General features: G+C 37.6%; 1 protein-coding gene across 1 annotated transcript; it reads right to left on the reverse strand.

The window, feature by feature from the left end:
* PAXBP1 (PAX3 and PAX7 binding protein 1) lies at positions 1-27505 on the reverse strand (the record flags this gene model as incomplete). Its single annotated transcript, XM_082014139.1, has 18 exons — positions 1-510; positions 2653-2807; positions 3205-3351; positions 4939-5005; positions 5268-5344; positions 6103-6224; positions 6374-6518; positions 8551-8750; positions 11053-11168; positions 11659-11758; positions 14038-14161; positions 18960-19149; positions 20100-20320; positions 21164-21267; positions 21806-22027; positions 23342-23518; positions 25201-25329; positions 27058-27505. 18 exons carry the CDS (start codon positions 27503-27505, stop codon positions 393-395), a joined length of 2862 nt encoding a protein of 953 aa, XP_081870265.1. The 3' UTR covers positions 1-392.

Here is a 27505-nt window from a genome sequence, read left to right on the forward strand (position 1 = left end):
CTCTATATCCAGTGTGAAAGCAACATGGTGGTATAAATAGATGCATACATTGTATTACACGTAATATATTATACACATTCCAGTTAACCATGGAACAATTAACAGGAGTAGATGACTACTAATCATGGGTACAAAGTATTTTTGTAAACAAGATTTTGAGAATCTTTAAGGAAAATGTTATTTGTGGAAAGATGACAATCTTGGGATTCCATTTTTGTTTTCAAAGAAGTCATTTTTTGTTTGTTTTTTGTTTTTTTTAAGGATGCTGTATATAAGAATGCACTTTGTATTAAAACAAAGATCAATACTTTACAGTTTAAGAAACTTTACATATGTACATAAATTACACATCAGGAATGGTTTTAAAGCTCAAAATGAGTTGTTGAAAAAGTCTATTTTCCTTCTATTAAAATCTTTAACTCTTTTACATTGTGATCATTTGCAACTGTCACAGCATGATCCAGTGCTCGAATACTTGCTAGAAGCTTTATGATCTGCTTTATGTGCTCCCTAAAAAAAGAGGAAGAAGAAATCAATAGAGGAATAGACAAATCATATACAAGTATTAATATTTCAACAGAAGACTACATTATGAATCCATATAGCAAATCAGTTTCAGATAACTTCGCCTCATGTTCTCCTCCACTTAACCAACTTACTTTAATCAGACTAAGCATCAGCTTTGCACTGAAATTAAAAAAAATATTTTGGGGGTAGGAATTAATCATACAATATGATTTAATACTAGATGCAGTATAATCTCAAGAAAAAGTTTTGGATTACTTATAGTACTCTGCAATGAGCCACAGCTCTCTTGGTAACTAATGTTTAAGCAAGAAAAAAAAAAAAAATCAAGGCAGCAAGTATGCTTTAATGTGTGCCTTAAAAAGGTATGAAGCTATGAAGCTTGCCACCAATGAACTGCATTACAATTCAGGTCAATGTAGGAAGCCTAAAGTGAACAAACTGCTAGGACTTCAGCTGTCAAAAACCATTTTGGTATCTTGCTGGGAGGACGGACATGAAATTTAGACCAGTCTCACAAAAAATACTAGAAGTTAAAATCAATCTTAAAAATGAACCTAGCTGATCTGTGAAAACACATCCAGTTTAGAAAACTAGCACCAGACATAGGTAAAGATACACTTCCCTCTCGGCAGCAATTACTGCATTTTTGTTTCAAACAACTATATTAGGCTTTATACGAAAACACATAACATTCTTCAGTTATAAAAAGTAGTATTTCTGCTGCAGACTTAATGTGGGGCAATGGCAAAAGATATGTTAAATGCCTAGAAAAAGCAAGAAGACAGAAATTAAATTAGAACTCTCTATGAAAAACAGATTAATTAGATGTCTCTCTTCCAATAGAAAATTTTACTAAATTGTTATTTCAGCTGTTAAAGAAAGTTCTTTCAAATTCATAAACAGGCTACCAAAAGAGAAAAAGTTTAATCTCTACTGGATGCTCTCAAGTCCTTAATTTCAATTCCAGTATCATGCTAGGCCAGGCATTTTGGTTTTAGAAAGGAAGGGGTAACAAGTCTATTTTGAATTTGAATCATGGGGAAATTTAAATTGGTATGTGACACTACTATCATACTTTGGACACAAAGTTCTGAGTCATAATATGAAAGCAGATAAAAAGTTGTTTGAGCACAACCCAGTGTGGCAACAAAGCTCAGTGTTCTCTGAAAACAAGATGATTCATATGTCACTGCCAAAAGTGACTCCAAAGACAGAAAAGTGTCCAATAACCAACGTGGTAATTGGGGAAAAAAAAAAAATTGAACACAACCAACCTCTTAACTGAGATTCTTCTGCTATGGTTTAAGGAAAATTTTTGTCTCTGTGTTTCAGTGCTATGCCTAAGATCAAAAAGGGAGAACGATCTAATCCCTCAGAAAGTCTCAATAATTGAAGGGTAACTCAATGGCTCAAGCAAGTTCAACTACCAAGAATGACTAATGCAGGTAGCAAGGAGGTTCATCTTTCCAAACTTCAGGTTTGCTGGAATAACAGAACTATTGACCTTGAAACCTCTTCTCATGCAACAGCACAGGAATAAACAATTTTCCAGTCTTGTTATATTCCTGCATATCAGTGCAACAACTTGGTTTTTAAGTTTATCATTGCTTAAAATGACACATTCATAGCATTTCAGGTGACTTGGCCAGCAGTAACATTTATGCATCTAATCTGAACTTTTAATTATGCTGGTTATCAGATACAAGTAAAATGACTCTTCAGTCTAAGAGAAAACAGGTTCATCTAATTTGTTGTGTAAATCAAGTCCGAACTTTTGTAATATATACAAAAGCAGTTTGTAATTTAGAAGCCATTATGCAGCAATCAGCAACAAGCTCACAAGGTGGAACAGTCCAAAACCAGTAGATAGAAAATTTGCCAGGATCAGTGACACTAAGCATTAGTGCTAAATATATTATGAATGTTTAAAGATTTCCAGGAATTGCTGTTTTGAGACACCTTAAAAATCTCTCCACCTACCATACCGCAAGATTTTTTAAGTTTGAATTCAAAGATGTTTCAAAAGACATGCAGCAGTATGGAGATATTTATTAATGTTTGCATGCATCAGCAGAATACTACAAAGCACAAGAATTGCAACTGCATTAACTGAAAATAAGTTACCTCGCATTTCTTTTCTCTACATCAGAGCAACCAATGCTGTTTCTATAAATTGTATCGGCCAGATGAACAAGGTATCTACAGAAGTTTTCGAGCTGAGAAATAGTCTTGTCTCCTTTTAGGCTAGCGAACCACTGTTTCGGAAAGCAAGCAATTACCTAGACATAACACGAAAAAGAAAGTTAAACACAATGTAACAAAATTTTAAAAGCTAGCTAACAAGATTTGTGAAGTCTGCCAGGTAAAATTGCGGTGACAAGGCCCAACTCGGTGCAACAGGAAGAAACCTACCGAAAAAAAAAAAAAAAAATCCAAAAATCAAGCAGTAAACCACTGAAATCTACACTGTACCTAAACTATCTACAGGTATGAGCCACAGAAAGTTCCTTCCTTAGTTTGTGTATTCAAAAAAAAAATTATCTAATTTTCACCAACATGACAACTTTGAGATATCAAAGCCAAGATTTCACAGGTGACCAAGTTTTAACTACATTTTTCCTCCAGTTGAAGTTTCTGAATTACAAGAGATTTTAAATACTGTTTGATTTTACTTACACTTTGAGCTTTCTTAATGCTGTCCTCTCCATACTCAGAGTTTTGAAAAGCCATAAGAATATATCTATTTAGCAGACCATCTATTGACAGCTCCTGGAGAGTTTTGTTTGAAAGGATTCCATACCACTGGAGAAAGTTTCCTAATAACTGAAAATACAACACAGGAAAAATAAGTATTTTAAAATGTACTGAAACCAGGAAGTTGATCAAACACTCTAGAGCCTCTTCAAATGCAACAGTATGGCCAAGGTAAGCAGTGAAAATATGCCTTCTGTTAGCTTCAAAACTATTCAGAATTCGTGAAGCACCAGCCTAGAGTGTTACAAATTCTCATACAACAACAACCAGCACCTCAACTTTGCTCATGTTTTGCCCAAGAAATCAGAAAAAAAAAGAATTAAAGTTTTAAGCTACCTTGTTCTCAAAATTTGATGTCCATGTCAAGCCCAGTGAGGCCTAGCATATGCCATACGGGGGCAAATTCACATCCCCCTTGTCAATGAAATCCCCAGCTCCGCTGCCAGCATACCATTCTTTGCAAGGCACAGTGACACAAGAGGCACAGAAAGCATCACGGGGGAGTGCTGGCTGTGCCAGCACTACAGCTGTTACTGCCCACTGATGTATGGCTGGTGGGAGAATTGCTGCCAGCCTCGTACAAATGAACGCAGACAGCAGTTTAGTGTTGAGGCAGATCATCAGGAAACAGTAAACGAGCGCTTGCCTCCCAGCTTCTACTTCTACTCGTCTGTGATGCTATAATCGACTTTCTAGCACAAGAAAGCTGTATTTTTAATCCTTCCCTAAAATAAACAGTGGTAACAGCCCGCATAAACTGCCCAAGCTCTGACAGATATTGCCAGAAGCAGGATATTTCGCTCTTAAGAGATACACGCCCTAAATAAGCATCCTGTTTCACTTGTAACAGCAGCATTTTAATAAACGAGCTTTGTGCATATTTTGGTCTAGACAGCATTTAAGAAGTTGGTTTTTATTTCAAAGTGAAAGAATTCAGCGACAAATATGTTAAGTAAATAAAGTGATTGCAAACCTATTCTGAATACAATCTCCCTCACTGCTGCAATTTAGATAGAAAATTCCAGATAAGAGTTCTGTTTGTGGGACCATGGAAATGAGCAGTTCAATCAACATGGGTCTCTTTACTTTCCTGTTTAGTTTGGAGTTCATTTTCTTCACAGTCTTTTATTGGAAATAAACTACAACAGTCATAGCTTCTTACAGACCTTTGCACACTCTATATTGCACATTCCACACACAGAGACTTTTTCTTTCACACCCTTTATCGTTTCAATTAAACTAAGATTACAAATGCTCTTATAAATAGCAGTGAGTCTTCCAAAAGGGGCCAAGTTATTTTCATGAAGATTCTCACACACAGACTATATATATATAAAAATACAAACCAAGCGCTCTCATTTCCATGTAAGTGAAATAAAAGCAGTGTATTTTATTCTGACAAGCACAATGACATTAAAAAACCTGGGTTGAGTATGCTAAGTAAACCCTCAATCTACAGGTTAAAATGATGATGCTTTCTCTTGGCAGTCTTTTGAAGAGGGCACAGTGCATTATCAAAGACTAAGAATGCTAATTTAGAGTTCTTTCAAGTAAAGTTAAAAGCAATTTCCATCTACCATTTTCTACAAATTTGAAGAGGATTTTATTGCTACGCTGTCTAGACCAAAGATTTACTGGATGTATTTACTGACTTACCTTAACAGAGGACCAAAACTGACGTTGGAAAAACAAATATGGACCAGAGTTCTTGTTTTCTAAGATGCTGGAAAGTAAGAGATTTCTTTAATGAGCAACCAAGACCACCTCTGTCTGGAGTTTGCTGGCTTCCTCCTTCCCACACACAGTTTATTTCTATAAATATTCCCTTTCATCCTGCTTGTCTTTGCTAAATCCTCACAGCACGATAACAAAACATCTCCTGTATCCAGCCAGTGAACCATACTGGGAAAAAAACCCTGTTAACTATGGACAGAAGGCACCGACTTGCTAATAAGGTCTAACACCATAGTTGAAAGCAAACTTACTTTTTTGGATATAAGGGCATGAATACATCATCATCTAGTGTTCTCCTCATTCTTAGCAACAATGCCTTTAAAAGCATCTGAAACAGATAATTTTTTTTTTTTAAGTGTCCAAAACACTGCTTCATAGTTAACCACTCAGAAATAGATTTTTCAAAGCAACAAAGAACATTTGTGAGCCTAACAGTAAGAGGCATACACACTTAAGCACACATATAAATAAAGTCTTAGAGAAGCCTGTAATAATTAACAGAGCTGAAATTTGACACTTTCAATAAAAATGGAAGGCAATGGAATTACTTTATGGTTAAGCTTGGCTACACAACTAACTTCTGCGAAGTCAAGGCTTTTGTCATTTTTAAGCTTCTGCTAACTTCCCCATACACGTGCGCTTTGGCCCACCTCCCATTATTCTAAAGACAATGCATACATTGCATTAGCTACAGCACCTGAACTCATGACATCGGTTCTTGTATTTAGAGAAGCTAAGTAAAATAATCAAATTTCAAGGCAATACATTTCAAAAGGTTACAGAGATCTAAAAAAAGAGAAGCCTGACTATTTGTAGCTGACACTTAAATCAAAACTGCAGGCCAACAAGTCTTAGTACATTTGGTAACTCTTTATTTCTAGCATTTATTTTGGAGAGACTTCACTGAGTTCCTCCTCCTAATTTATCATGTATTTAATTCTCCATAACTAGGCTGCAGAGCAACAAATAATTGCAAAATTCTCTTTCTTGCTCCTCACTAAGCATGCTGTGCTCTCCAATATAGTGTATTAAAAATATATTCAAATTCCTTAACTTATGCAAGATATTTAAGAAAAAACAACTTACTTGCATATTTTTGTTTTCTGCATTCACCACTGAAGGATATCCATCTACTAGTTTCTGTACAATTGCTACCATTCTAGATGTTTGTGTTGTAGAAAAAGGATCCCATATATTTTCAGAAATCACTGTAAGAGAGTAAAAGAATTACTCCACTTTGCAAATAATCAAATATAGGTACTAAGACAATCAGGCATTTATTTACAACACAGTAAAATCTGAAAGCACAAACAAGCATCAGCTTCCACACATCCCCTTTTTCTTTCCAAGACTGTACCTGTTAATTTAGGGAGAACAACCCTCTCTACAATGGTAGGCAATAGTGAAATATCAGCATCATCTTTCACTTGCTCCTGTTCTTCACAGCCATAAAACAGCAACGATTCAAACCACAACATAGTCTCAAAATCTCGACACTTGCCCTAACAAAAAAAGAATTGAGGTTAGATTCCTAAACAGATTTGAAGTCAACATGTAAAAAAGTATTATACATGCAAGTATGATACACTCACAAAACAGAATAAAACTACTTTAAAACAGTCTACCAAGTGTGCTAAGCAGGCAGAGTAAGCAGGGATTGAGCACAATAACAACTTAAAAATCTAGTCCTTTTTGTCTATGTGTCAGGTACTCATCTGCACTGGAAGTAACAATTAAAACCAAAAAGATATAGTGCCTCAAGACCTAACACTCTCTTTATCTAGCACAAGAACGGGCAAATTATTTCACCTGCTTTGTCTCCCCTACTTCTGAAGCAGTGATACTACCTCCTTCAGAAACATAGGCAAGCCTGATTCCTGAGAAGCAAAGAAAATGTTCTGCCTCTTTGCCTGCATGCTACCAATCATGGCATCACAGGTCAGATTAGTGCATATGGACAACCCAACCTAACCAAAACCTGAGAGAGGATGAGGAGCAAGGTCCATTTTCCATAAATCTGCTAAATGAACCAATTCACTTTACAACCACACAATCACTAGGTCTAATGAAAGTGAAAATAGTGGAAGCAAGACTGCTTTTTTTGGCAGCTGTTGTCCTACAGATTTTAACTTCTAAATACACCAGACCCAAATAAAAGCCTAAGGATAAGGGTAAAAGTGAGAAGTATAATTCATTTGTGCTGTGTTACAGAATTATGCTTTCTGGATTAAAAAACTCTTTTTATGAATGCCTTGCAGTTTTTCTAACTTAACAAAATGCTTAACAGGACCAGTAACACAGAGCAGTGAAAATCATTAGATTTGAGAATTGTGCACAGTGTCTCCAACTAACTTGAACTTTGTTTTGCCAGCCTGGGAACTCACACAGGAATAGCAGGGGGGAAGGGAAAATGTATAAAAACGGTTTTAAATTTAATGAGGACACCGTTCACAGATTTTCCTTCTTTTATTCAAATTAAATACTCTGAATGCTCTCTGAAGTCTCGTGCTTCCTATCCTCTGCAATCAGAGCAGAGGCCACAGAAGATCCCCTTCTACAAATATTCTCAGTAGTAAAGAAAAAAAAACACTTCTGAAAAAAGAAGAGATTCAGTCATTTGTGAGATAGGCTGACACATCTGCAGACGGTGCTGTAGATGAGCTAAGTCTTGAAAGGGAAGGCAACAATCTGCTTTATTAGGCTAGTTTCCTAATTAAAATGAAAAAACACACCAAAAAAAGAAGCTTATGAAATTTCACTCACTCTGAGCCTATGACCCACTCCCACTCCCCAGTAAATGGCAACATAGCAGGAAAAAAGTAAGTTTCTACCAGTACTGCAAAAATACACACCTGACTGCAGCAGAAACACCTTACAAAAGCTTTCAGTGGTAGGAAGAACAGAGTGGGAGTTCAAAAGCTATCTGAACTGTTTGTCCTGATGGCTACTCATGTCAGCACACGCATGCAGGCTGAACAACGAATATGTGCCAGGGATACTGGGCTGCAACCATGTTATCCTGCTTTTTCCATGTTCCCTACCTAATAACGGGGCAACAAGTACTATGAGGAAGACTTGGAAATTGCCATCCAGAGTTCTACAGGGTATGAAGGTGTAGGTGAGAGAAAGAAGGATGTATAAGGTAGAGACAGAGGTTCTAAGTCAACATAAAAACAGGCTTAGTTCCACTTCTGAAGAAACTGTATCTCTAGAAGGACAATTTTCTCTTAAGTATTTTAAAACCTAAATGTATCACTTAAGAAGCTTAAGTGGCTTTTTGGTCCACACCACCCATTGAGAAGGTACTGGCACATGCTGAACTGAACCCTGGCCTGTTGGGAACACAGAGGACAACAGTCCAGAAACTCCCCCACAAAAGCTTCACCCCAAGAGACGTGCCCATTTTAAACTTTGTGCCTAGAACACGCATTTACGAGAAGCACACATCAAAGGTGCAATTTACTTTGCTCTGCAGAAGTGTGAAAGAACCACTATAGACAAGGTTATGTAGCAGTTGCTTGCAGAGGACCTTACCTCCAAAGGAGTCCAGATAAGCAGCTGAAGTCTGATTAAAGGGTTAAACAGCTTTGGTAAACAGAGGCCAATATAAGCATCCTTGTAAGAAGCAAAGTACTTTGAGCGCCAAGCTTCAAACTGTGACTTAATACAATCAATTGAGTAAAAGCTTTCCAAAACATCTTCGAAAACTTTGCTGGATTCTTTCAATATACGGTCTGGGGGGGGGAGGAGAAAGAGAGTAACAAATTAATTGCCTATTCCCTGTAACACCTCTTTCAAGATGGACTTTGATGTTCACTGGCATAAGCTAACTCCTATAAAAAAAACCAAAAAACCATCACCTTTAAAAGTTCTGTTACTTCTGCCTCAAATACACAAAGGAATAAAAACGTAAGTACTTTGCAATGTACTATTTTATCACAAGTCTGGTTTTAAACATTTCATACAATGATTTTCAGTTATCAGACACTGGGCTGGTGATGTATTGGGCTGTATCCAGTGTGGCTCTAACTTCAAAGCTGGCCTTGCTCCGCATGGGAGTTTGGAACAGCTGATCTCCAGGTCCCTTCCAACCCAAATTATTCTACAACTTTGTTCATCCAAGTGCAAGTACAGGAGGGCATCTCAGATAAGCAACTGAATCAGCTTTTCAGACTGAGGGGGTCCTGGCAGGCACCATGCTAAGCTCCTGAGTGTAACATGTCTGTTAGCACTGGATAACCATTACAATCCCTTAGCACCTTCCTTATCTTTTTTTTTTTTTGTATTTACAGTACTAGTATTCTATGTGGTCCAAAACTTTCTCTATATATATTATTTTCCCTTCATCTTTTCTACTTCCCAGGGTGAGTTTCATTTCAGTCAGTCATTTTTGCTGCAGCCACAGTTTTAAATGTTCAGTTACAGTAGTATCCTATACATAACTAACGTAACTAGTATACACAGCAGGTAGAGACAGGGCTAAGGAAACATGACATTATATCATATAAACAGACTTTACACACAGGGATCAAGAGGAGATGTACAAATAAAGTTAGCAGGTCCAAAGTGCACCTCTCTGTTCCACATAGCTCACTGCTGACTGTGGACTAATATAAGAGCTACAAATAATAAAAAAAAGCTTTAGAAATACTATGCTTACTCAGAAACTGATGAAACTCCTACAAAAGGGTTTTGTACACATAAAAGTGCCAAGTTACGAGGAACAATTCAGCCACACTGGATTTTTAATCTAGATCATTTAACTTAGCAAAGTTAATTATAGCACCTAACAACCACAAACAGTTGCTTTGTTTACCAAAGACCTCTCCCTGCATCCACAATTTTGTTCAATCAGCCAGCAACTAAAGGTGTGGAAACTGTTCAGACTTCTGAAGGATCCAACTGCTAGACAGTTCACCTAATTGTTTTTTCCAGCTGTTCATAATTTGGGTCTCCACAGCCACCTACAGCAATTACTTCCAACATTTTTATTACACTCTGTGGAAAGTGACTAGTTTACTTTAAACCTATCCTATCACTTCACTTCATGCCCCCTAGCCCTCATACAGTGAAAAGGCAACACTGTTCTAGCTGAAGAGTCCAAAACTGTTTAATACCTCCTCACATACAACATAAGCAATTTTATATATGTGAACCTTGCTGCTCTCCTTTTCCACATTTCTTCTAATTTGATTAAATTCTCTTTAATCAGACAGAATTATAAGGTTCAAAATAAGAAAGTAACAGGATTACCACAGTGATGTTCTACTTTCTTCACTACTGGTTTCACAGTAACCACTGGAATTGTTTACCTTTTAACTGCTGCTGTGAAAGATGACTGTTCCATCAAACTATTCACCAAATCTCAGGCTTCTTGCCATTCTCCCAGTGCTTTAGAGGCATTAGCTTAATTTATAATCCCATTTACTGCATATTTATGCATAATTGCATAATAATGGTTAATTTGAGCAAGCCATAATAAAACTGCACACAAATTTCAAATCAAGTCAATACCACAATATCTTTCATCAGTGTTTGCATTCCACATTGTTTTCTGTCATCTGCAAAGTTTTCCAGGCTGTAACAGTCTACAAAACTTTTGTCATTGCATTTCTAGATGCACAAAACTCCAGAAAATGCTTCCTATCAAGCAAAAAAAACATTTCTAAAGCACTGAGGTTTTCAGAATTTCACATGTAAGATAAATAGATCTTTGAAGAACAATAAACCATGTTACAAATTAGAAGGAAGACTTAATATCCACTGAAGGTACAAGAGTTTTCTGCTCGCCAGCAAAAGAATGTTTGAATTAAATAAAAAGAATCTCACTAAGGATGGGATATTTAGGTAGCTGCAAGCTGCACAACAGATTGGCAAAAGAGACTGTTTTGGTCACACTGATGATCCAGCAAGGCACAAAACCTTCTCTAAAATACAATGAAATGCACATACAGGGCTGCATTTGGACCATTTCCCTCCCTGCGCCCGCCAAGTTTTCTGTATTTTGTTACACAAAGCTTCAGTAGCTTTTCTAACCTCGCTCCATGTTGAAGTTTGTAATATCTGTTGAAGTTTCCTCATCATCACTGGAAAGGCCTTCAAGGTGATCTGCCATCTTCCCAGTTTGCTCTCTTGCTTGTCTACGACGAGCTCTGAAAAGGATCAGCAGTATAAACCAGCTACTATTTTTTTCTGCCCCCTATACAATGAACAGACCCACCTAAGCTTGTCTTAACTTTTAAATCCAGGTTGAAAAAAACTTTCCCTAGGTCACCACACCAAACATTCCACTATATTGCTGCCTCAAACAATGGAAGGAAGAGAAACCAGCAGAGACTGTATATATACAGAATGGGTTTACTGTGCTTTCTTCAGTGGTTTTGAATCAGTATCATGCAACGGTGCATGATATATATGCATATGAGATATATAGACAGATAGATAGAGATAGATAGATAAGATATATATATGTGCAACGGGATATATATAAGAATAGCCCTCCCCAGCATACCAGCTTAAGTGTTTTCTTCCCTATGCAGGAAAGGAGCCAACATTGCTACTTATGTTAGTATGTCACACAGGACAATTGTATTCTGCAAGCAGGCAAAGACTCCTAATGAACAAGAAATCTCAGTACTCTACCTTCTAGCCTCTCTTTCTGCAGTCCGACGCTTTACTTGTTCTTGATAGATCACTCTGTCTCGTCCAAAAGATTCAAGATTTGGTGCCATCAGTGCTTTATCTGTAAAATTACATTGATGAAAATTAAAATGCTTATTTACGATTAGATGTGTTGTAGGCAGTTTCATAAGAGCCTTTTACCTACTTTAAACTAACTGTAATTTGAAGTAGAAAGTCAAGGTTTTCAAAAAGATGCACCCAGAAGACTGAACTCGCAAGTGTAGAGATTAAAAAAAAAAATCACCTCCACTTAAATGTCAAATAGTTTTCACCAACAGTCACTCTTGTCCCTCTCACAACAGTGCCCCACTATATAAAAGTTTTAGTAGAAATTGCTTAAATTGAATGTTCCAAGACAAAAAGTGCTCCTTACAGAAACACGTTCACCATGTATCTTTTGAAAAGAAAATGAACAAAAAGAAAGGCAGAGAAGTGTGACTGAAGCAGGAATATATATTTCAGCGTTCTAGTCATAGTGTTTTCTAAGTTTGTATGCTTTAGATTGCCTAAAGTTTAGAACACATCAAAATCTACATGAAAACAAATTATCTTCCCTCCTCTTCTTAAGCTGTGATTCATTATAGAAGTTCCTGATTATAGACAACACCACAGCTAACCAGTGAAGCTGATCACCAGCCAGCAGGCAGACCCAAGAATGTTTCTAGTTCACCATTTTCAGGTAAATTTCTAAAACTGGATTGAATGTTATCCAGTGCTCAAGTCTACCCACTAAAATAGAAACATCAAAATTTAAACAAAAGCCTACCCAAATTTCAGGAGTAAATCTACATGTTCTGACTAAATCTATTTACAAATCCATCATTAAAATATGAATGATGATCTATGTCAGTATTCCCATTCTATACCAGAACTACTAACAGCCTTAACATACAGATGAAGCCATCATTTGTCCAATTTTTTTAAATGTTATTTGAAGCTGAACTACTTGTCTTTACGCAGAAGTACAGCAAAAGTTGGCAGACAAAATTAAATTCACTTCTAGCCCTTTAGTGTTCTGACACAGTATGAGGCAAAGCAGACCGTCTGTGTCCGCAACAGACATCAAATCAAAGGCTGGCAGCAATTCCTAGTTTCTGTGATAGTTTGAGGGACAGAACTGAACTATTTCTAGATACAGTGAAATTCATTCTCAAGACTCTCAGACACTAAGTAAGATCTCTCTTTAAAACCCAGCTTGACAATGACAATTATTCCCACCTGACCATTAAATTCCAGTCTAAAATAATCCATTCTAAGCTTCTTTTAGTAATTAAGTTTCTAGTTCTCACAACAGCATTTTCATGGTAAAATTGCAAGGCCTATATGTGATGCCCATGGCTCCAAATAAAGTCATAAGGGGAATATGTACGCTAACCACTCCATAAGGGGATGACCAACTCTGATGCCCTAACACTCTGTCAACCTCAGTAAGTTCTATCTAATGGTATTAACAAAATTTCATCTCTGGACACACTGTGACAGAATTGGAAATGGCTTTTATTATAGGATTTTAGGTCAGCAATAGGACAGACAAGAAAGCCATTTTTAAAAATGGAAAGCTCTCCAAAGCAGAAAGATGACTACTATTAATATATATTACCCATCATTTAACATGCTGAATAAAATCTCCTCCAAGGAACATATATTTCCATCCAAGTTAATGTTTATACTTTTGTAGAGTTCTACATACTGAAGAATAATCACAAGAAAACTCCTCAATCAGAATCCCCCATGCACACACTCATAGTAAGCAGGTATTTTAACTGGCTAATTTTAAGCTGTATTTCCTATAGGGCCCCCTTGTATTAATCTAATTTTTAACAATGACACAAGTTTCTTCCAGTTCTTTATCTCTACCAGTCAAGTGTTTGAAATTAAGTACTTATGCTGCCTACAAAATAGAGCATTAGGTAGAAGTCAGCCCTACCCCAGTGCTTCATGGCTTTATATAGAGTTAACTATAGATGTTACAGGAAATTCATAGATTCAAGGAGGGTTAAAAAAAAAAAAAGAAAAAAGAAAAAAATGTCCTGACATAAGAGATAAATTGGGAGTCACACGCTACCACTACTACCACTGCCACCATGCATACATTTTCAGTGCTAGGAAAGAGAAAATACAGTTAAGAGCAACAGAAAGGAGAGATGAAGTCGGAGTTAGAGTGGTTTGAGTTTAAAACAAAACAGATTAGAGAACTTTTCTCTAAAGTTGCTTCTACCTGTCTCAAAGATAAGGATAAATTTTAAGACAGTCATACTTTCAACATTTACATTTAAATTAAGCCATACTAAGTAAACAAGGTTGTTTAATGAATAATAAAAACCTTCAAGATGGACTGACTTGAATGGCTTGAAAACTCCGAAGATTCATCTTTAATATCATCTTGTCGTCTTTGGACAAGGCGGGAAGCTCGCTGTTTGTACAGCTGGTGCATTGCGGATTCAAGTTCGTTAATCAGAGGCACCTGTAAAAATACAACACACTACGTAATATCAAATTCTCCAGGTGCTTAGTTTCTGGGATACCATACTATGCCGAAGCATAATGCTGCCACTGTACTTCTAGCAGCACAAAACTGTTTCCTTTCACCCATTTGGATCATTTGGGCCAGTAAATGTTTCAACATGAAGAAAATGCATGCATTTAACAATGTTCACAGCTTTCAAACATAGAAATAGCATTCTGAAAGTAACTTCTCGACTGAATGAGTCTACACGGTAAGACAACCATTTTAGAGAGTGTAAAATATTATTTCAAGTACTCGTTTCCTCTACCAAGTACGTCACATAGTATTGTGTTACAGTGCTTACAATACTGAAACCTCATAGTTTCACCTCTATCTTTAAACAAGAATGTAGTCGTATTCTACACTTCAATGAGAAAATAACCTGACTGTATACAGTGAAAAAACAAAGCATGAATCTAACCTCCTGAAGCCAGCAGGTATTGTTTTGCTGTAACTTTTATTTCAGCATATGTTGAAATATTATTACTGAAATGCAATAAAACATCGCATAAGCATGCTATGCCAACAGGTAATTCAAATCAGTAAAATGTTACTCTAGCCTATCATTACAATTAAAATCGTACAATTTGTGTGAGTTATGCATTAAATATAACCTTGGAACGATACAGACTTAAGTCAGATCAGACCTGCCGCTTTTTTCTTTTTAAATGGACTACATTTCAGTAGCAATTTTAACAAAAAAAGATGTTATAATAACTAGAAATTTCCTGACATTAAACAGCAGATTCACTGCTCAGTTCTGCAAAAATTAATTTCCCAGGACAAGTTAAAATTAGATTATTATTATTTGCATTATAAATGCAAAACAGAACTTTTCACAGTCTCTTAATTTGGAAAAGCAAGTCCTTTTGGTATGAACATTTAAGCCATATCCTCCTTACCTCCAAGACATATGCTTAGTCCACAGTCTTCCAGCCTTTTAGCTCAAATATTTCATTGCTGCCTACCATCCAGGATTAAGTTTTTTCAAAATAAAAGATAAAATCAGAAAGTGTTTCCTGATGTAATTTAGAATGTGACTCAGCAGCTACTAAAGAACCTCCTCCAGTAAAATATAATGATTATGAGATTATAGCTACAGGGCCATTTCAGCTATCTGAGAATGACACACACATCAGAGCAGATATTAAAAGAAAAGAAGTATTAGCTCTTTGTGGTATAAACTGGGCTACAGGGATTAAAATGAAAGCAACTCTGCACCAACTCAAAATATGTACAACTTTCTTTTGGAGAAAACAGAGTAGAGAGAAATAAGAGGAGGAAATGTCCCGGCGCTAGAAGTATATATTTGGAATTAAGACAATTTTGAAAACAGAAATAATACTTTAAAAAACCCACTACTTTTACTGCAGTTTACCATAGAAAATACAGCTTCTTCTCTTAAGCATATAAAGGGAATTATAAAATTCAAAAGTTAAATGAAAATTTTTTAAAGCATTCCTAGACGTTCTTTCTGTAATTGCCTTAGGATTAAAAAAACACAACTATATATTCAGATCTATGAATCCAGCTCAAAATATTTCCCATTTAAAACACAAGCGACTTAGAAGCTGTTATTCTTCTATAATCAATACTGTGGTTGATGAGTGACTGACAATTTCACTGCCTACTATAAAGTTACAGCCCTCATTTATTGTGTTTTGTTTAGTCAATACCTTAAATTCAGTGTTTTGTTTTTTCTTCACTGTCATGGTAAACAGTATGAGGAAAAGTGGAAAGCTCTCTGAACATTTAGCTGTCAAGGCTAATTTTACCCTACAGTCCCCCTCTCTGACACACACAGTGTGTTTTGATAATGTGCTTTTGCAGGTAAAATAACAGTTCATCTAACTGTGCTGTCAAAGAGACACTGGGAGCAATCTTTCTGTATCCCTTGCATATTCGTACACTCAAAATATAAAGACACCGTTACCACTTTCTAGCCTTCTAAGAAACCATGATTTTGACAGTAATTACTTGTAAAGGAAGTCATGCAAGTATCTTCTGCTCCACTGGTTTTATCATTTGTGGGGGGGAATCATACAGGATTTGACATTTCTATTGCTTGTTTCTAAAATCTGCATAATAGCTGCCTCATTTACACTCTCCACTGCACCTTACCAATGAGTAAAGTGTTTCTGACATTCAGAATATCTTCAAAACAGAATAGAACCAAAATGGTTTTGCTTGGCTGGGGTTCACAAAGGGTTGAGCATGGTGAAGAGGTGCAGAAATAAGATGGTAGGGAGAAGAAAGTCTAATTTATGATGATGTTGTTTTGTTGTCCAAAACTAAGTCAACAGACATACAAGAAAACTCTAGGGGAATGGACTCTTTTGGAGCGGACAAGTATATTGTGAACCCATTAGTGCTTCTTCACCAAACCATTTTCTCATTCAGATCAGTACCAATGTAAATCTGACTAATAACAATGACTAGTCCTAATAAAATAAAATCATCATAGTTGAAAGTACAGGGAGGGATCTATCTTTATACATATTTGGGATGTTGTTCATATACGTATGTGTGTACATATACACACATATATACACACACGCTATTGTTATTACATTTATGGGTACACATTTTATATGCTTATTAATATTATAATCATAACAACTATGTACATTATATATTATAAACACACACACTTTAAATATGAACTAGTCAGGGCCACAGGTTCTACAAAAAAGCTGAAGGCAATTTATCTCTACACTCAAAAGATAAGAAGAATTTACTACTACATTTCATTATTTAAATAAAAACTGATACTGATGTTATTATTTTATTTTGTCCCCTCTCCCCGCCTCCTTTTTAGAAAACCTTGCGATGTCCTGTGGGCTATTGTTTTTTAATTTGATAGTACTTTTGTCATGTTGAAAGCACTGAAATCCAAAATAGATTATCTGGCCAAACAACTAAGGAATATATAGGACATTGTAACAAATGAAATGCTCCTGTTAAACTGACCACATCACCTCCTAATTTTGCAAGTCATTGTACGTATAGGTACTGCAGCAACCTCCAACTGAGAAGAGCGAAACTCTGAGAATGCACGCTAAGAAGCAGGAGATTATAAAAGTCATATCTTAAAAGATCAAAGGACTGGCATGGCAGGTGGGGTGTGGGGTATGGGGAGCATGGGAAGGGGGAGGAAGGTGTCCAGGTGTACAATCCTTAAAAGACCGACTACCAGGAAACCAAAGGTATGTTGTAAGAAAGCAACTTTAACGAGCCTGTTTGTGAAATTATCAGCAGCTAATTTGCTGTACAATGGCTGGAATTTATTTATTTACTAGTATAGCTAGATAGGTCAATAACCTTCCTACAAACTTAACTGGAATTATTACACTATTACTTAACAGTATGTTTTTCTGGTTTATACAAAATCTGGGAGGCCAAAAGGCTTGGTTTATACTCAGAATGGTGCATTCTAAAACAATTTGTTTAAAGATAACATTTGAACAAGACAGCATGGGCTATCAAAGAGAACCACCAGACATGGCTTATAGTTATTACAAAAGAAATTTAACAAGAGATCTTTAAAAAGCAAATGCTGAATAGAGATACAAGTATTTAACTTCTCTGAAATACAAATTTCTCTCAGAATAAAAGAATATAAGAAGTTATATTTAAGTAGGAATTTAGACAGCTGGGCAACCAGCACTGACACAGCTGCAAAGGAAAGTACCTTTACTACCCCTCAACAGCTAATGCCAACACAGACTCAGGAATACTGCTTCTCCAGTGAACAATATCTACTGTAACTAATCATTAGCTGGGTGAATTAACTGGTCCACACTTCCTGCGTTTCTTCACGGCATAGCTATTCTTCAATTTACAGGATTGAAGAAGGGACTCTCCCAATACCACCAATGCTGGAAAATTAATGTCTAACCAATTAGCAACAGAATGCTTTTATACTCCTCTCCCATACCTAACAAGCTAGGTAAGCAGTAGCTTCAACTACTCAGGTAATTCTGACAGCTAATGTATTAAGAAGATACTATACTATGATATTCAAGTCAGAAGACAATGAAGAAATAGTCTATGTGCTGCTAACTGAATTTTACAGCTCCTCTGTGTAATATATATATATATATAAATAAATATACACATAGATATATTCAGGAGCTCCTGTTATATTTACAACAAAGTAAGTAATTGAAGCATAATGAATAACATAAGAAAGACAGACTAAGTTTTTGAGTTAGACATATACAAAAGTATCACGCTACATGAAATAAGTATATTTTTAAGCTTGCGTGTTTTCAGAGAGCTACATTAGTTTTAAAATCTTTCTCCTTCAGATACTACAGCAAGTATGTGAAACTGTCTGGCAGGAGGAAGTTTATAGTAACACACAAAATAAAAGCCTTTGTTACTGTGTTCATAAAGCATTCCAGAAACTAGCAGTGTTGTAATTCAGCCCTTATTTTTGTTAACCTGATAATCCAACACAAGTAAAAAGCAGAATCTAAATTGAAATGCCAGAATATCTACCAAAATCCATATAATCTAAAAGTGGTTTTAGGCAATCTAAAGAAAGTCAGTGATCTCTTACACTGTGAAAGAGAGGTTTGTGACAACCAACTTAGCATGATGAAAAGTTATTTTCCCTCAAATAACCAAACCTTTAGAAGAACATGTTCTCAGGGGACTTTTCGAAAACAGAGGGAGATGTGGTGTTTGGCATGTACTAAGAGTCCCTATTTTTTTTTTTTTTTAAAAAAGATGAATGTTTTTGCATCCTTACCTTTTCACTGAAACACTCAAGCAAGTCTTGGACATACCCTCGCATTTCTTGCAAAAACTTATACTGTTCACCAATACCCCCAGAAGACCCTTCTAATCTTTCAATTGCCTTGGTAGAGTCCTCTCGGCTTTGCTGATGTTTCTCATATTGCTGCCGATTAGCTTTGTGCAATTCTTTCATAGAGTCCAACCTGAAGGGCAATGGATAAATAGCAAATTTACATCCAAAAGTCTGTGTATTTCAGACCATTGAGATATTAAAGAGACAGTGCAAGTACCAAGTCTACATATGGGAAATACTGCAAAGACATATTCTCTGACTTTCATTTGTCACTTTCTCCCCTCTCTACATCAACAACAAGGCTAATGGTTTAAATTAATTTGCTAGACTGTGCAGAGTGCATTGCGCTGCCCAATCCCACAAATTTTTACAGAGGTCGATAGCACTTAGAATAGCGCAAGGCTGGCTTTGAAGTAAAACTGGAAGGAAAGGTTTTAGGGGCAGTGGGAAGAACTATAGCTTATAGAAAGCAGTCTTACTCCTCTACTGACTTGATTCACTGTTAAAGGCTGTAACACTACAAGGGGCATACAAACCAATTTTGAAGACATGTAAAGCGCAAGCTGTTCATTACAAATGATTTCTCACTGCAATTGGGTTGTTCATTCAGTAGGACCTTTTGCGTACCTGACAAGCAGATTACAGTGTTTAAACCAAAAAAACCCTGTATACACTAGAATTTAAATTCTTTATCTACTGAAAGGGAAAAAAATCTGATTTGCACTTTAAAAGAATACTACTTGACAAGCTAAACACCTCACTGGCCTTTCAATTCTTGACTATAAGACTGCGCAGTGTCCAGAAGATGCAACTCAGACCTGTCTTCAACAAGATCAATGGCCTCATACTTAAAGCTTCACTTCCAGAGAAGCAATCCAAGGAGATTTTCGAACAAAGTGTCAATGTCATCTTCACTTTGAGCTTTTTTTGTTTGCCTTTTATTTTTTTTTTTTAATGGATGTGCCAGTCAGTACTTTTCCAGCGATGAAACTCTGTGTTTGCTCACCGAGACTAAAAGATGCCTGAGGAACAGAAAGCTAGGGGACAGGTCTTTAAGTCTAAAAAGATGGTCTGTCCTACCTGTCTTTAAGCTGTTTCTTTACCAAATCAATAGTAACAGGAGTCATCTCATTACTGGGAGTTTTGAAAGGAACTGTATTATCTGTTTTTTGAGACTTGGTTTCCGATGATCCATATGCAGCATAAGTGTACGGAATGCCATATGATGAACCATAAGACAGTGTCTGGTAAGTGTTCTGGTAGTACACATTATTCACTTCAGCAGGCTGACTTGGTTGAACCTAAAGAAAGAGGACATGCAATTGTACTATAATAGACTTTAAAGAAAGGAAAAACTTACTTGCTTTCAGATATCAAATGTTATAAAGTGAAAAATGTAGGCAGGTACATTTACAAAATGTAATTATCAAGTGGATTTAAGTGTAGAACTTCCAACACCTAAGGTGGAAGAAAAATTCCCTCAGAAGCACCTTCTTAAATGGACAAACTCTTAGTATCATTCTAAATATTTATACTTCTAACAAGTTATTAAATGACAACTTTAACGAGCCTATTACTCCTACAATAACCAAGTGTTTGGGACTATACTAAATTTTGCTGACTGTTTAATAGAATGACATAGGTTCTTAGAATCAGTGTGTGTGTTTGTGATTTTGCTGAAATGTTTTTTTAAAAAAACTACCCTCTTCAACTGCATGGCAACTTCACTATCAATGCACAGAAAACATATGGTGCAACCTGCTAAAAATTCCAACTCCATGCTGCAACACAAGATACAGAAACAACAAAGAAACACACACTGTTTACATAGACTCTACAAATCCAATGGTAAACAAGGAGAGAGATCTCTTCGAAGTGGCATTATTCTACCTCTGTTTTAGGCTGCAAATAAATGCTGGTTAACAGCACCACAAACAATCAGTATCTACACAGAACAGAGAAACTAATGAAATGGATACCACTGGCTTAAAATCCAACCTCTCATTTCTCTCTTTAAAGAATACCAGAAGTTACACACTGAACTTCTCAGATTAAACAGCCTTCTGTAAACTACTCGAGTTTATAATGGACTTAACCAATATATGCAGAAACAAACCAAAAAGAGTTCACAACTAAATACATGCCTGAGGTATGTTGATTCCTTTCCGTATCTGTTCTTGCTCCCATCTACTGAGTTCTTCATCTTGCTCCCCTGCCACCAGTGCTTCATCATCACTTCCCTCAATACCTTAATACGAGTAAAACAGACAGGTAACAAAAAGGAGAAGATAATGTACCCATAGTAAGGGCTATGAGTTCAAAAAACTGACACACAACGCTTTGGTGGTAACATCCACTTAAAAAAATCCAATGCGTAAATTTGCAGTAACTGCTGGTAAAACCCTCTAATGTTAAAATCCTAATTCTCCTTTTCCAAAAGCTTATTTTACCTACTTGTCAGCAAGAAGAATGCTATACCAAAGAACTGATGTTCTTCTTTTCCCAACTATATACTTCCTAAAAACCAAGTACAGGAACAATACTAACTGATCCTTAGTGTAAGTTTCTACCAGATTCGGTAGAGTTGTGTGCTTCTAAGCATGAGAACATAGTTTGTGCTCAAAATTTTATACACAGATTTCATTATCCAGTACTTTTCCTTAGAAATGGAATATAACTCCAGATTCATGCCTGTTTGAAAAACCTGTTTTAAAAATGCTGAATAGGAGCGCTTGCAGTGAAAACAGTGTGAATGTTTATCAGTTGTCCTTCTAAAAAGGTTTTACCTATTTCCTCAGCAATCTTTTGCCTTTGGGATTTTTCCTTCACTGTAAAAACTATCCTCCTCTTCTCGTCATCATCTTCATCATCACTGGCATCATTTTCATCTTCTCGAACAAGGCGGCCTTTACCTGGTTCACTGTCAACGGGGGTAAAGTCTCCAAGTTCACGAGCCATTTGACGCTTTTTCCTAGCGGCATGAATAAAAGCAGCATCTGGAATTTCTCCTAGAGACAGATGTTTGCACCGTTAAACAACCACTGCAACCAAACAGGTATTACAACTTCTTATCACTCACCTCTGCCACCCCTACCAAATCATCTTTGCAAACAGAAAAAGATGCGAGAGGAAAAATCTCCACACTCACAGAAGCATCTGCAAACAACTTACAAGCTGCACATGCAACCTTGCTGATCAGAAACCCTCAAAACGGGGATCCTTCCCCAAAAAAGTCTCACTCTGCTTCCAGCAGCTCACGTGCCATAACAGCAGGAGCCTATGGGAAATATTCCTAAAGAGGAGGAAGCCCTTTACAGGAGCGGACTATTGCAAAGGGAGGAAGAAAACAAGGTTCTTTATTGTGTCACTTCCTGTCCTGATATTGTTCCCAACTCTCCTTATTTTGGGGGAACAAAAAACATCAGCCATTTCAACAGATGATGACAGCTCAGAGATTAAGAGGACACCAAACCAGACAAAGCTAATATGAGAAGACTGTACAGTTGAGGGGAAACAACAAAACCAGACCTAATTAAACAAAATCCAGAGCACAAGATTAATGCAACTAAGTCATATAAAGAACGATCCCCCAAAATCAGTGTTTTGAAACATGAATAATTTTACCGCTCCTTTGATAAGGCACGCACAAAAGGTTAAATTTCAGATTCTCTTTCTACTTGACAGGAGATACTCTATTTAAGCCAGCAGTATCTTTAGAGATGGAATAAAGTACTTTTATTGCACCACTTTGCAATTGGAAAAGTGATTTGGAAAAAGGAAAAATGATTTGGGAGTTCTTCTTCCCTTGAAATATGGCCAAGTCTGTGGACCCAGGACATTCATTTCCTATTTGGGGAGCAGGCTACCATGAGTTAGCTAACAATTAGTAAACTAGTTTCAAAAATACTTTCTCAGACTGATTTCTTTGGCCTCAGGGCCTGACTAGAACCTCAACAGGCAAAATGAGATAGGAAATCATTTGAGATACCTTGCAGACCTATAGCTGAGACACTCAATTTAAAGACAGAATTTTATTTGAAAGCAGTTAAAATTCATTAAGTCACCTATTCCAAATCTAGATTTTCTTACAGTTTGCCATCACTTTGAGAGACAAATTCCTGCTTTTGACATCAAGATGAAACATTCTGTAGTAGAACAGAAGGCTTGTAAAATTGAACAGCTTTGGAAAATAGCAGTTTCCTGAATTCTCTGATGCATGATATATTGCTGGAAAATATTTCCTAATATCTCAAATATATTAGTCTGCTGTAAACGCTGACTAAAGCACGTGCTAACATATCAGACATATTACAATAACCAACCTGGGCGGAGAACATTCAGTGATGACAGAGCACTTGAAAAAGCCCCACCAGCTTTTGGTTTTTCTTCTTCCTTCTCACTTTCAACTTCCATTTCTTCTTCACCATGCTCACTGTTTGCAGTCCCATCTTCTTGGCCTATATCCTTAATCTGTCCTGTCTTTTCCAGTGGTGGTTCAACTGGTAAGACAACAAAACCCATGTTTTACTCTTTTTATAAAGGTTACTCAGAAGTATTTTTTTAAGGTCTAACAACCAAAAGTAAAAATCAAATGAAAATGTTAAATAGTAATTTTACTGTTTGAGATCTAGTAAAATACACCTTCTTAATTGTGATTAAGTCACTGACATCCTCTCAAAATATAATTTGACAAAGCAGACACTCCAACAACCACTAAACATTCTACAGATTGCCAAGTATCAAAAAAGTGAGGGAACTCAATAATTAAGATCATATGTGCAACCTTCACACAGCCTCTTATGTATGTAATTAGAAAGCATTGCCTGTGTAACACCAAATCTTTCCACTACAACAGACTAATTTCAAAAGAACCTTTTCCTCTTGGGCTGGGTGCAACATTAGGTGTGTAACATACAGATACAGGCAGCAGGTACAAATATTACATAAAAAAATGCATGTTAAATCCAGCTATCCAATCCACGCTGCACATATCCGAGTCCAATCCAAGCTGCACATATCTGAGTTTTTAAGACTTTAGCATCTGTTTAGAAAATCCAGTCTACTGACTCAGTAGCAGCTGTGAGGTCTCTGCACCATAACCAAACCAACTACAGAGACTGCAAACCAGACAAACAGAAAATAAGCACACACTAGCCATGTGTGCAAAAAATGCAGTTTTTTTAAAGGATCTTTGTAACAGAAGCAAGAATTAAAATATAGGTTTCCACAGATCACCTGAACATTACCCACAGAAATGATAATTTCTGGTTTTGCTCATGCCCCATATCACTGTGCAGGCAACTTAAAGATTCTAATAAGAAAGAATTTGTGGGGTTTTTAAATGCAAAGGTTTTTAAAAATCTTTAAGATTTTTAAAAGACTGATTTCATTAACTTAAAAAGGGAAATTTTCTACATGGGACCAAATTCAATTCTCATATGCTTCAGCTACACCATGGCAATCTTTAGATCATAAGCCTCTCAGCTTGTGCTTATAGCGTTGTAGGTTATTAATTTACACAAAAACCCAACTGGAAAAAGAAATCACTATGCTTTACCAATGAGCTTCGCAAAAACCAATAGCAGAAGGACAATGAAATTGAAATCCCAGAGTCTATTCCGAAGCTCTGGAGGATCGTGCATTGTTAAAAGATCCCTCTACTCCAACACTTTCATCCTGTCATCTTAGTTATCAAGTCCATTCTAAGGTCCGAGTCCTGAAGCAAGCAGCTGTTGAATAATTTACTGAATAACAAAGAACACCACTCTGCTCACCCCAAAGTCTTCCTTTTCAAGACAATGCATTACAAGGACACATCCTGTCACATAAGCATCAGACATGGTTCTAAACTAATTTAATTCCTTCCTAATTTAATAAGAAGAAACTCATCTGACATAAACAGAGCTGAAATACAGAAACTGGTGAGGTCTACTGACAACTGTATACATAGCTGAGAAGTTCCATCCTTCTACATTCGTTTCCACATACGAGAGAATCGCACTCTACCAGCTTCAGAACAGCACTGGTAAGGTTCAAATGAACACATTTAATGCATGCTTTACTTCAGTTCTAAATGCTAAATCCCCTAAAAAGATGAACAATTCATCTTGAAAACAAGTAATTTGTAATTACAATACTTAATTTTTTCCATTACAAAAGTTATTGTTAGTTTTGCAGTTACCATCTGTTGGAGAATTGACCTCTGTTCTAACTTTTGATTTTTCAAGATCTTCTTTGTATTCTTTCTTCAATTGTTTTACAATCTTTTTGCTGTAACTTGATTTCTTCACTTTAAAAACTTCTTCAGTTTCTTTAAAAAAGAAGTTGGAAAACATTACATTAGATGTGCCAAGAAGTATATTTACCTGTTAAATCCGTTAATTTTGTACCTAGCACTTAATAAATGCCACTAACAACATAATTTAATGTGACTTTACATTTGCACTGTTCCAACAAAATCAGTTCTATATCCTTTCATGTGGACTCAGGTCTACTTTATCTTTTTGCAGTAATTTTCAAGTGTATTCAGCCCGCTCACAGCACAGTCACTGAAAAGCAAGGCAGAAATGACAAAAAAGTGTACACACATGGCCTGCTTTTATCTGACTGTAGTAATGTTTGGGGTTTTTTTTAAAAAAAAAAACAACCAAACAACCAAAAACCATCCATCCTTCACTGTGAACACGAATTTGGAAGAAAATTTCATGAAGCCCCAATATTTTGAGTCAACAGTTTCACAGCCACACATATACACACCTAATGAGTAAGGGAACAGCTGTTTTTAGTTGTATTACCAGTTCAAATGCCTGCAGCACTACTACCTACCAAATGGTATGCAGTAAGTTAAAGAACTAAATAACACATTAAAAAAAAAAAAAACAACATTTGATGTAGAAAATCCAAAAGTGTTTGTTTGGTTTTATTAAGTCTATAGTGTAATTCCATGTTTCCAGTATTTTGGTCAAGACTGCAAATCACTAGTCTAAGAATCTAAGTTCCAGTGATTACAAGAGAATTCTTTCTAAGAAAATTCAAAATTTTCTTCGAATTCTAACTCTCCTACTGACAAAAGGTATCATAAAAATAAGGTCATTTTATTCACCCTAAACTTCCAGGATGCAACAAACTCTGGAGTTTGAGGAGTGGTTTTTGATAATTTTTAATATGCAATAATTATTATCTATAATCAGATTATCTGAGTGTGAATGGACCAATTCATGAGTGCAGTATCTGCTGGAATCCAGCAGAATTATTAGCTGAAGCACTGTACAAACATAACTATGCCATTTTTCCAAAAGTCGAGGTCCAGAAACCGCACAACCACTTTTTCCACTATTTGTGAAGGTTAATCTAATAAACCTTATGGACGGCTAGATGAACTAACTCTGCAACAAAAACAACAGTGGCTTCACATGGAGTGTGCTAGGACAACTGGCAGTCTGATGCAACCTGTGAACACCAGCCGAAAAATCAGACGAAAACAAACTCCACACAAAGCCGCAGGAAAGATTCCCCCTAACCAGCGCTGCCGGTTCTGGGAGGAAGCGAGAGGGGCTGCCCAGGCATTGGGCCTGGTACTTGCTACCGCACAAACCCAGGCCAGGCTGAAGCCTGCGCCCTGAGTACCCCAGCTGCAGCGAGGGCAACAGGCGTGCAACAGCCCGGCACCAGCAATACAGAAGCAATCTACCCCACTAAACCGGAGTTAAACCCACGGGACACCATCGCCCGCCGCTCCCCGGTGCTTGGGGGCACGCTGGGCCCGCGCAGGAGCCGGGCCGAGCCCGGGGCGGATGGGGCGCTCCCTGCCCCGTGCATCCCGGGCCCCCTGCACCGCGCCCCCAGGTCTCTCCCCCTCTTACGTGACCCCTCATCACCCCCACGTCACACGGGGCAACCCGACTGCCTTAAAAAATATCAAATAAAGAAGGGCCGCGGCCCTCTTGGTGGGCGAAGGCCCGGTGCAGGCTGACCAACTCCAGGTCCCTTCCACCCCTGCAGGCCCCAGTGCCCACGGGCGGGCAGACCCCCGCCTCACCCTCCTCCTCGTCCTGGAAGCTGAGCAGGCTGGCCCGCGGCACCTCTTTGCTCTCCCGCGGCCGCTTCTTCTCCTTGGGGCGCCCGGCCCCCGGCAGCCCATTACCCTGCTGCGGCGGCGGCGGGGGCAGGAGGGCGGGCGCCGGCAGAGCCCCCAGGCCTGCCCTGTCGCCTCCCACCAAGCTCAGCCCCAGGCCGAGAGCCGCGCCGTAGCCCGCGGCGCAGGCGAAGGCCGCGGGGCTGCCGGGCAGGGCGAGGGGTACGCAGCCGGCGGGCAGCGGTAGAAGCCCGGGGCCCGCCGCCAGCGCCATGGAGGCCTCGCCGGGCCCTTCCCCCCCCGCTCCGGCCGCCGGCGCCGGCTCCTGAGAAGCCTCCTCGTCGCGCTCCTCGTCCTCCTCCTCCGAGTCGTTCCGCTTCCGCACGTTCACCCTCCGCGCCTTGCGGAACAT

The sequence above is a fragment of the Phaethon aethereus genome (genome assembly GCF_964289735.1).
Source record: "Phaethon aethereus genome assembly, chromosome: 1".
In the NCBI taxonomy this organism is placed as follows: domain Eukaryota; kingdom Metazoa; phylum Chordata; class Aves; order Phaethontiformes; family Phaethontidae; genus Phaethon; species Phaethon aethereus.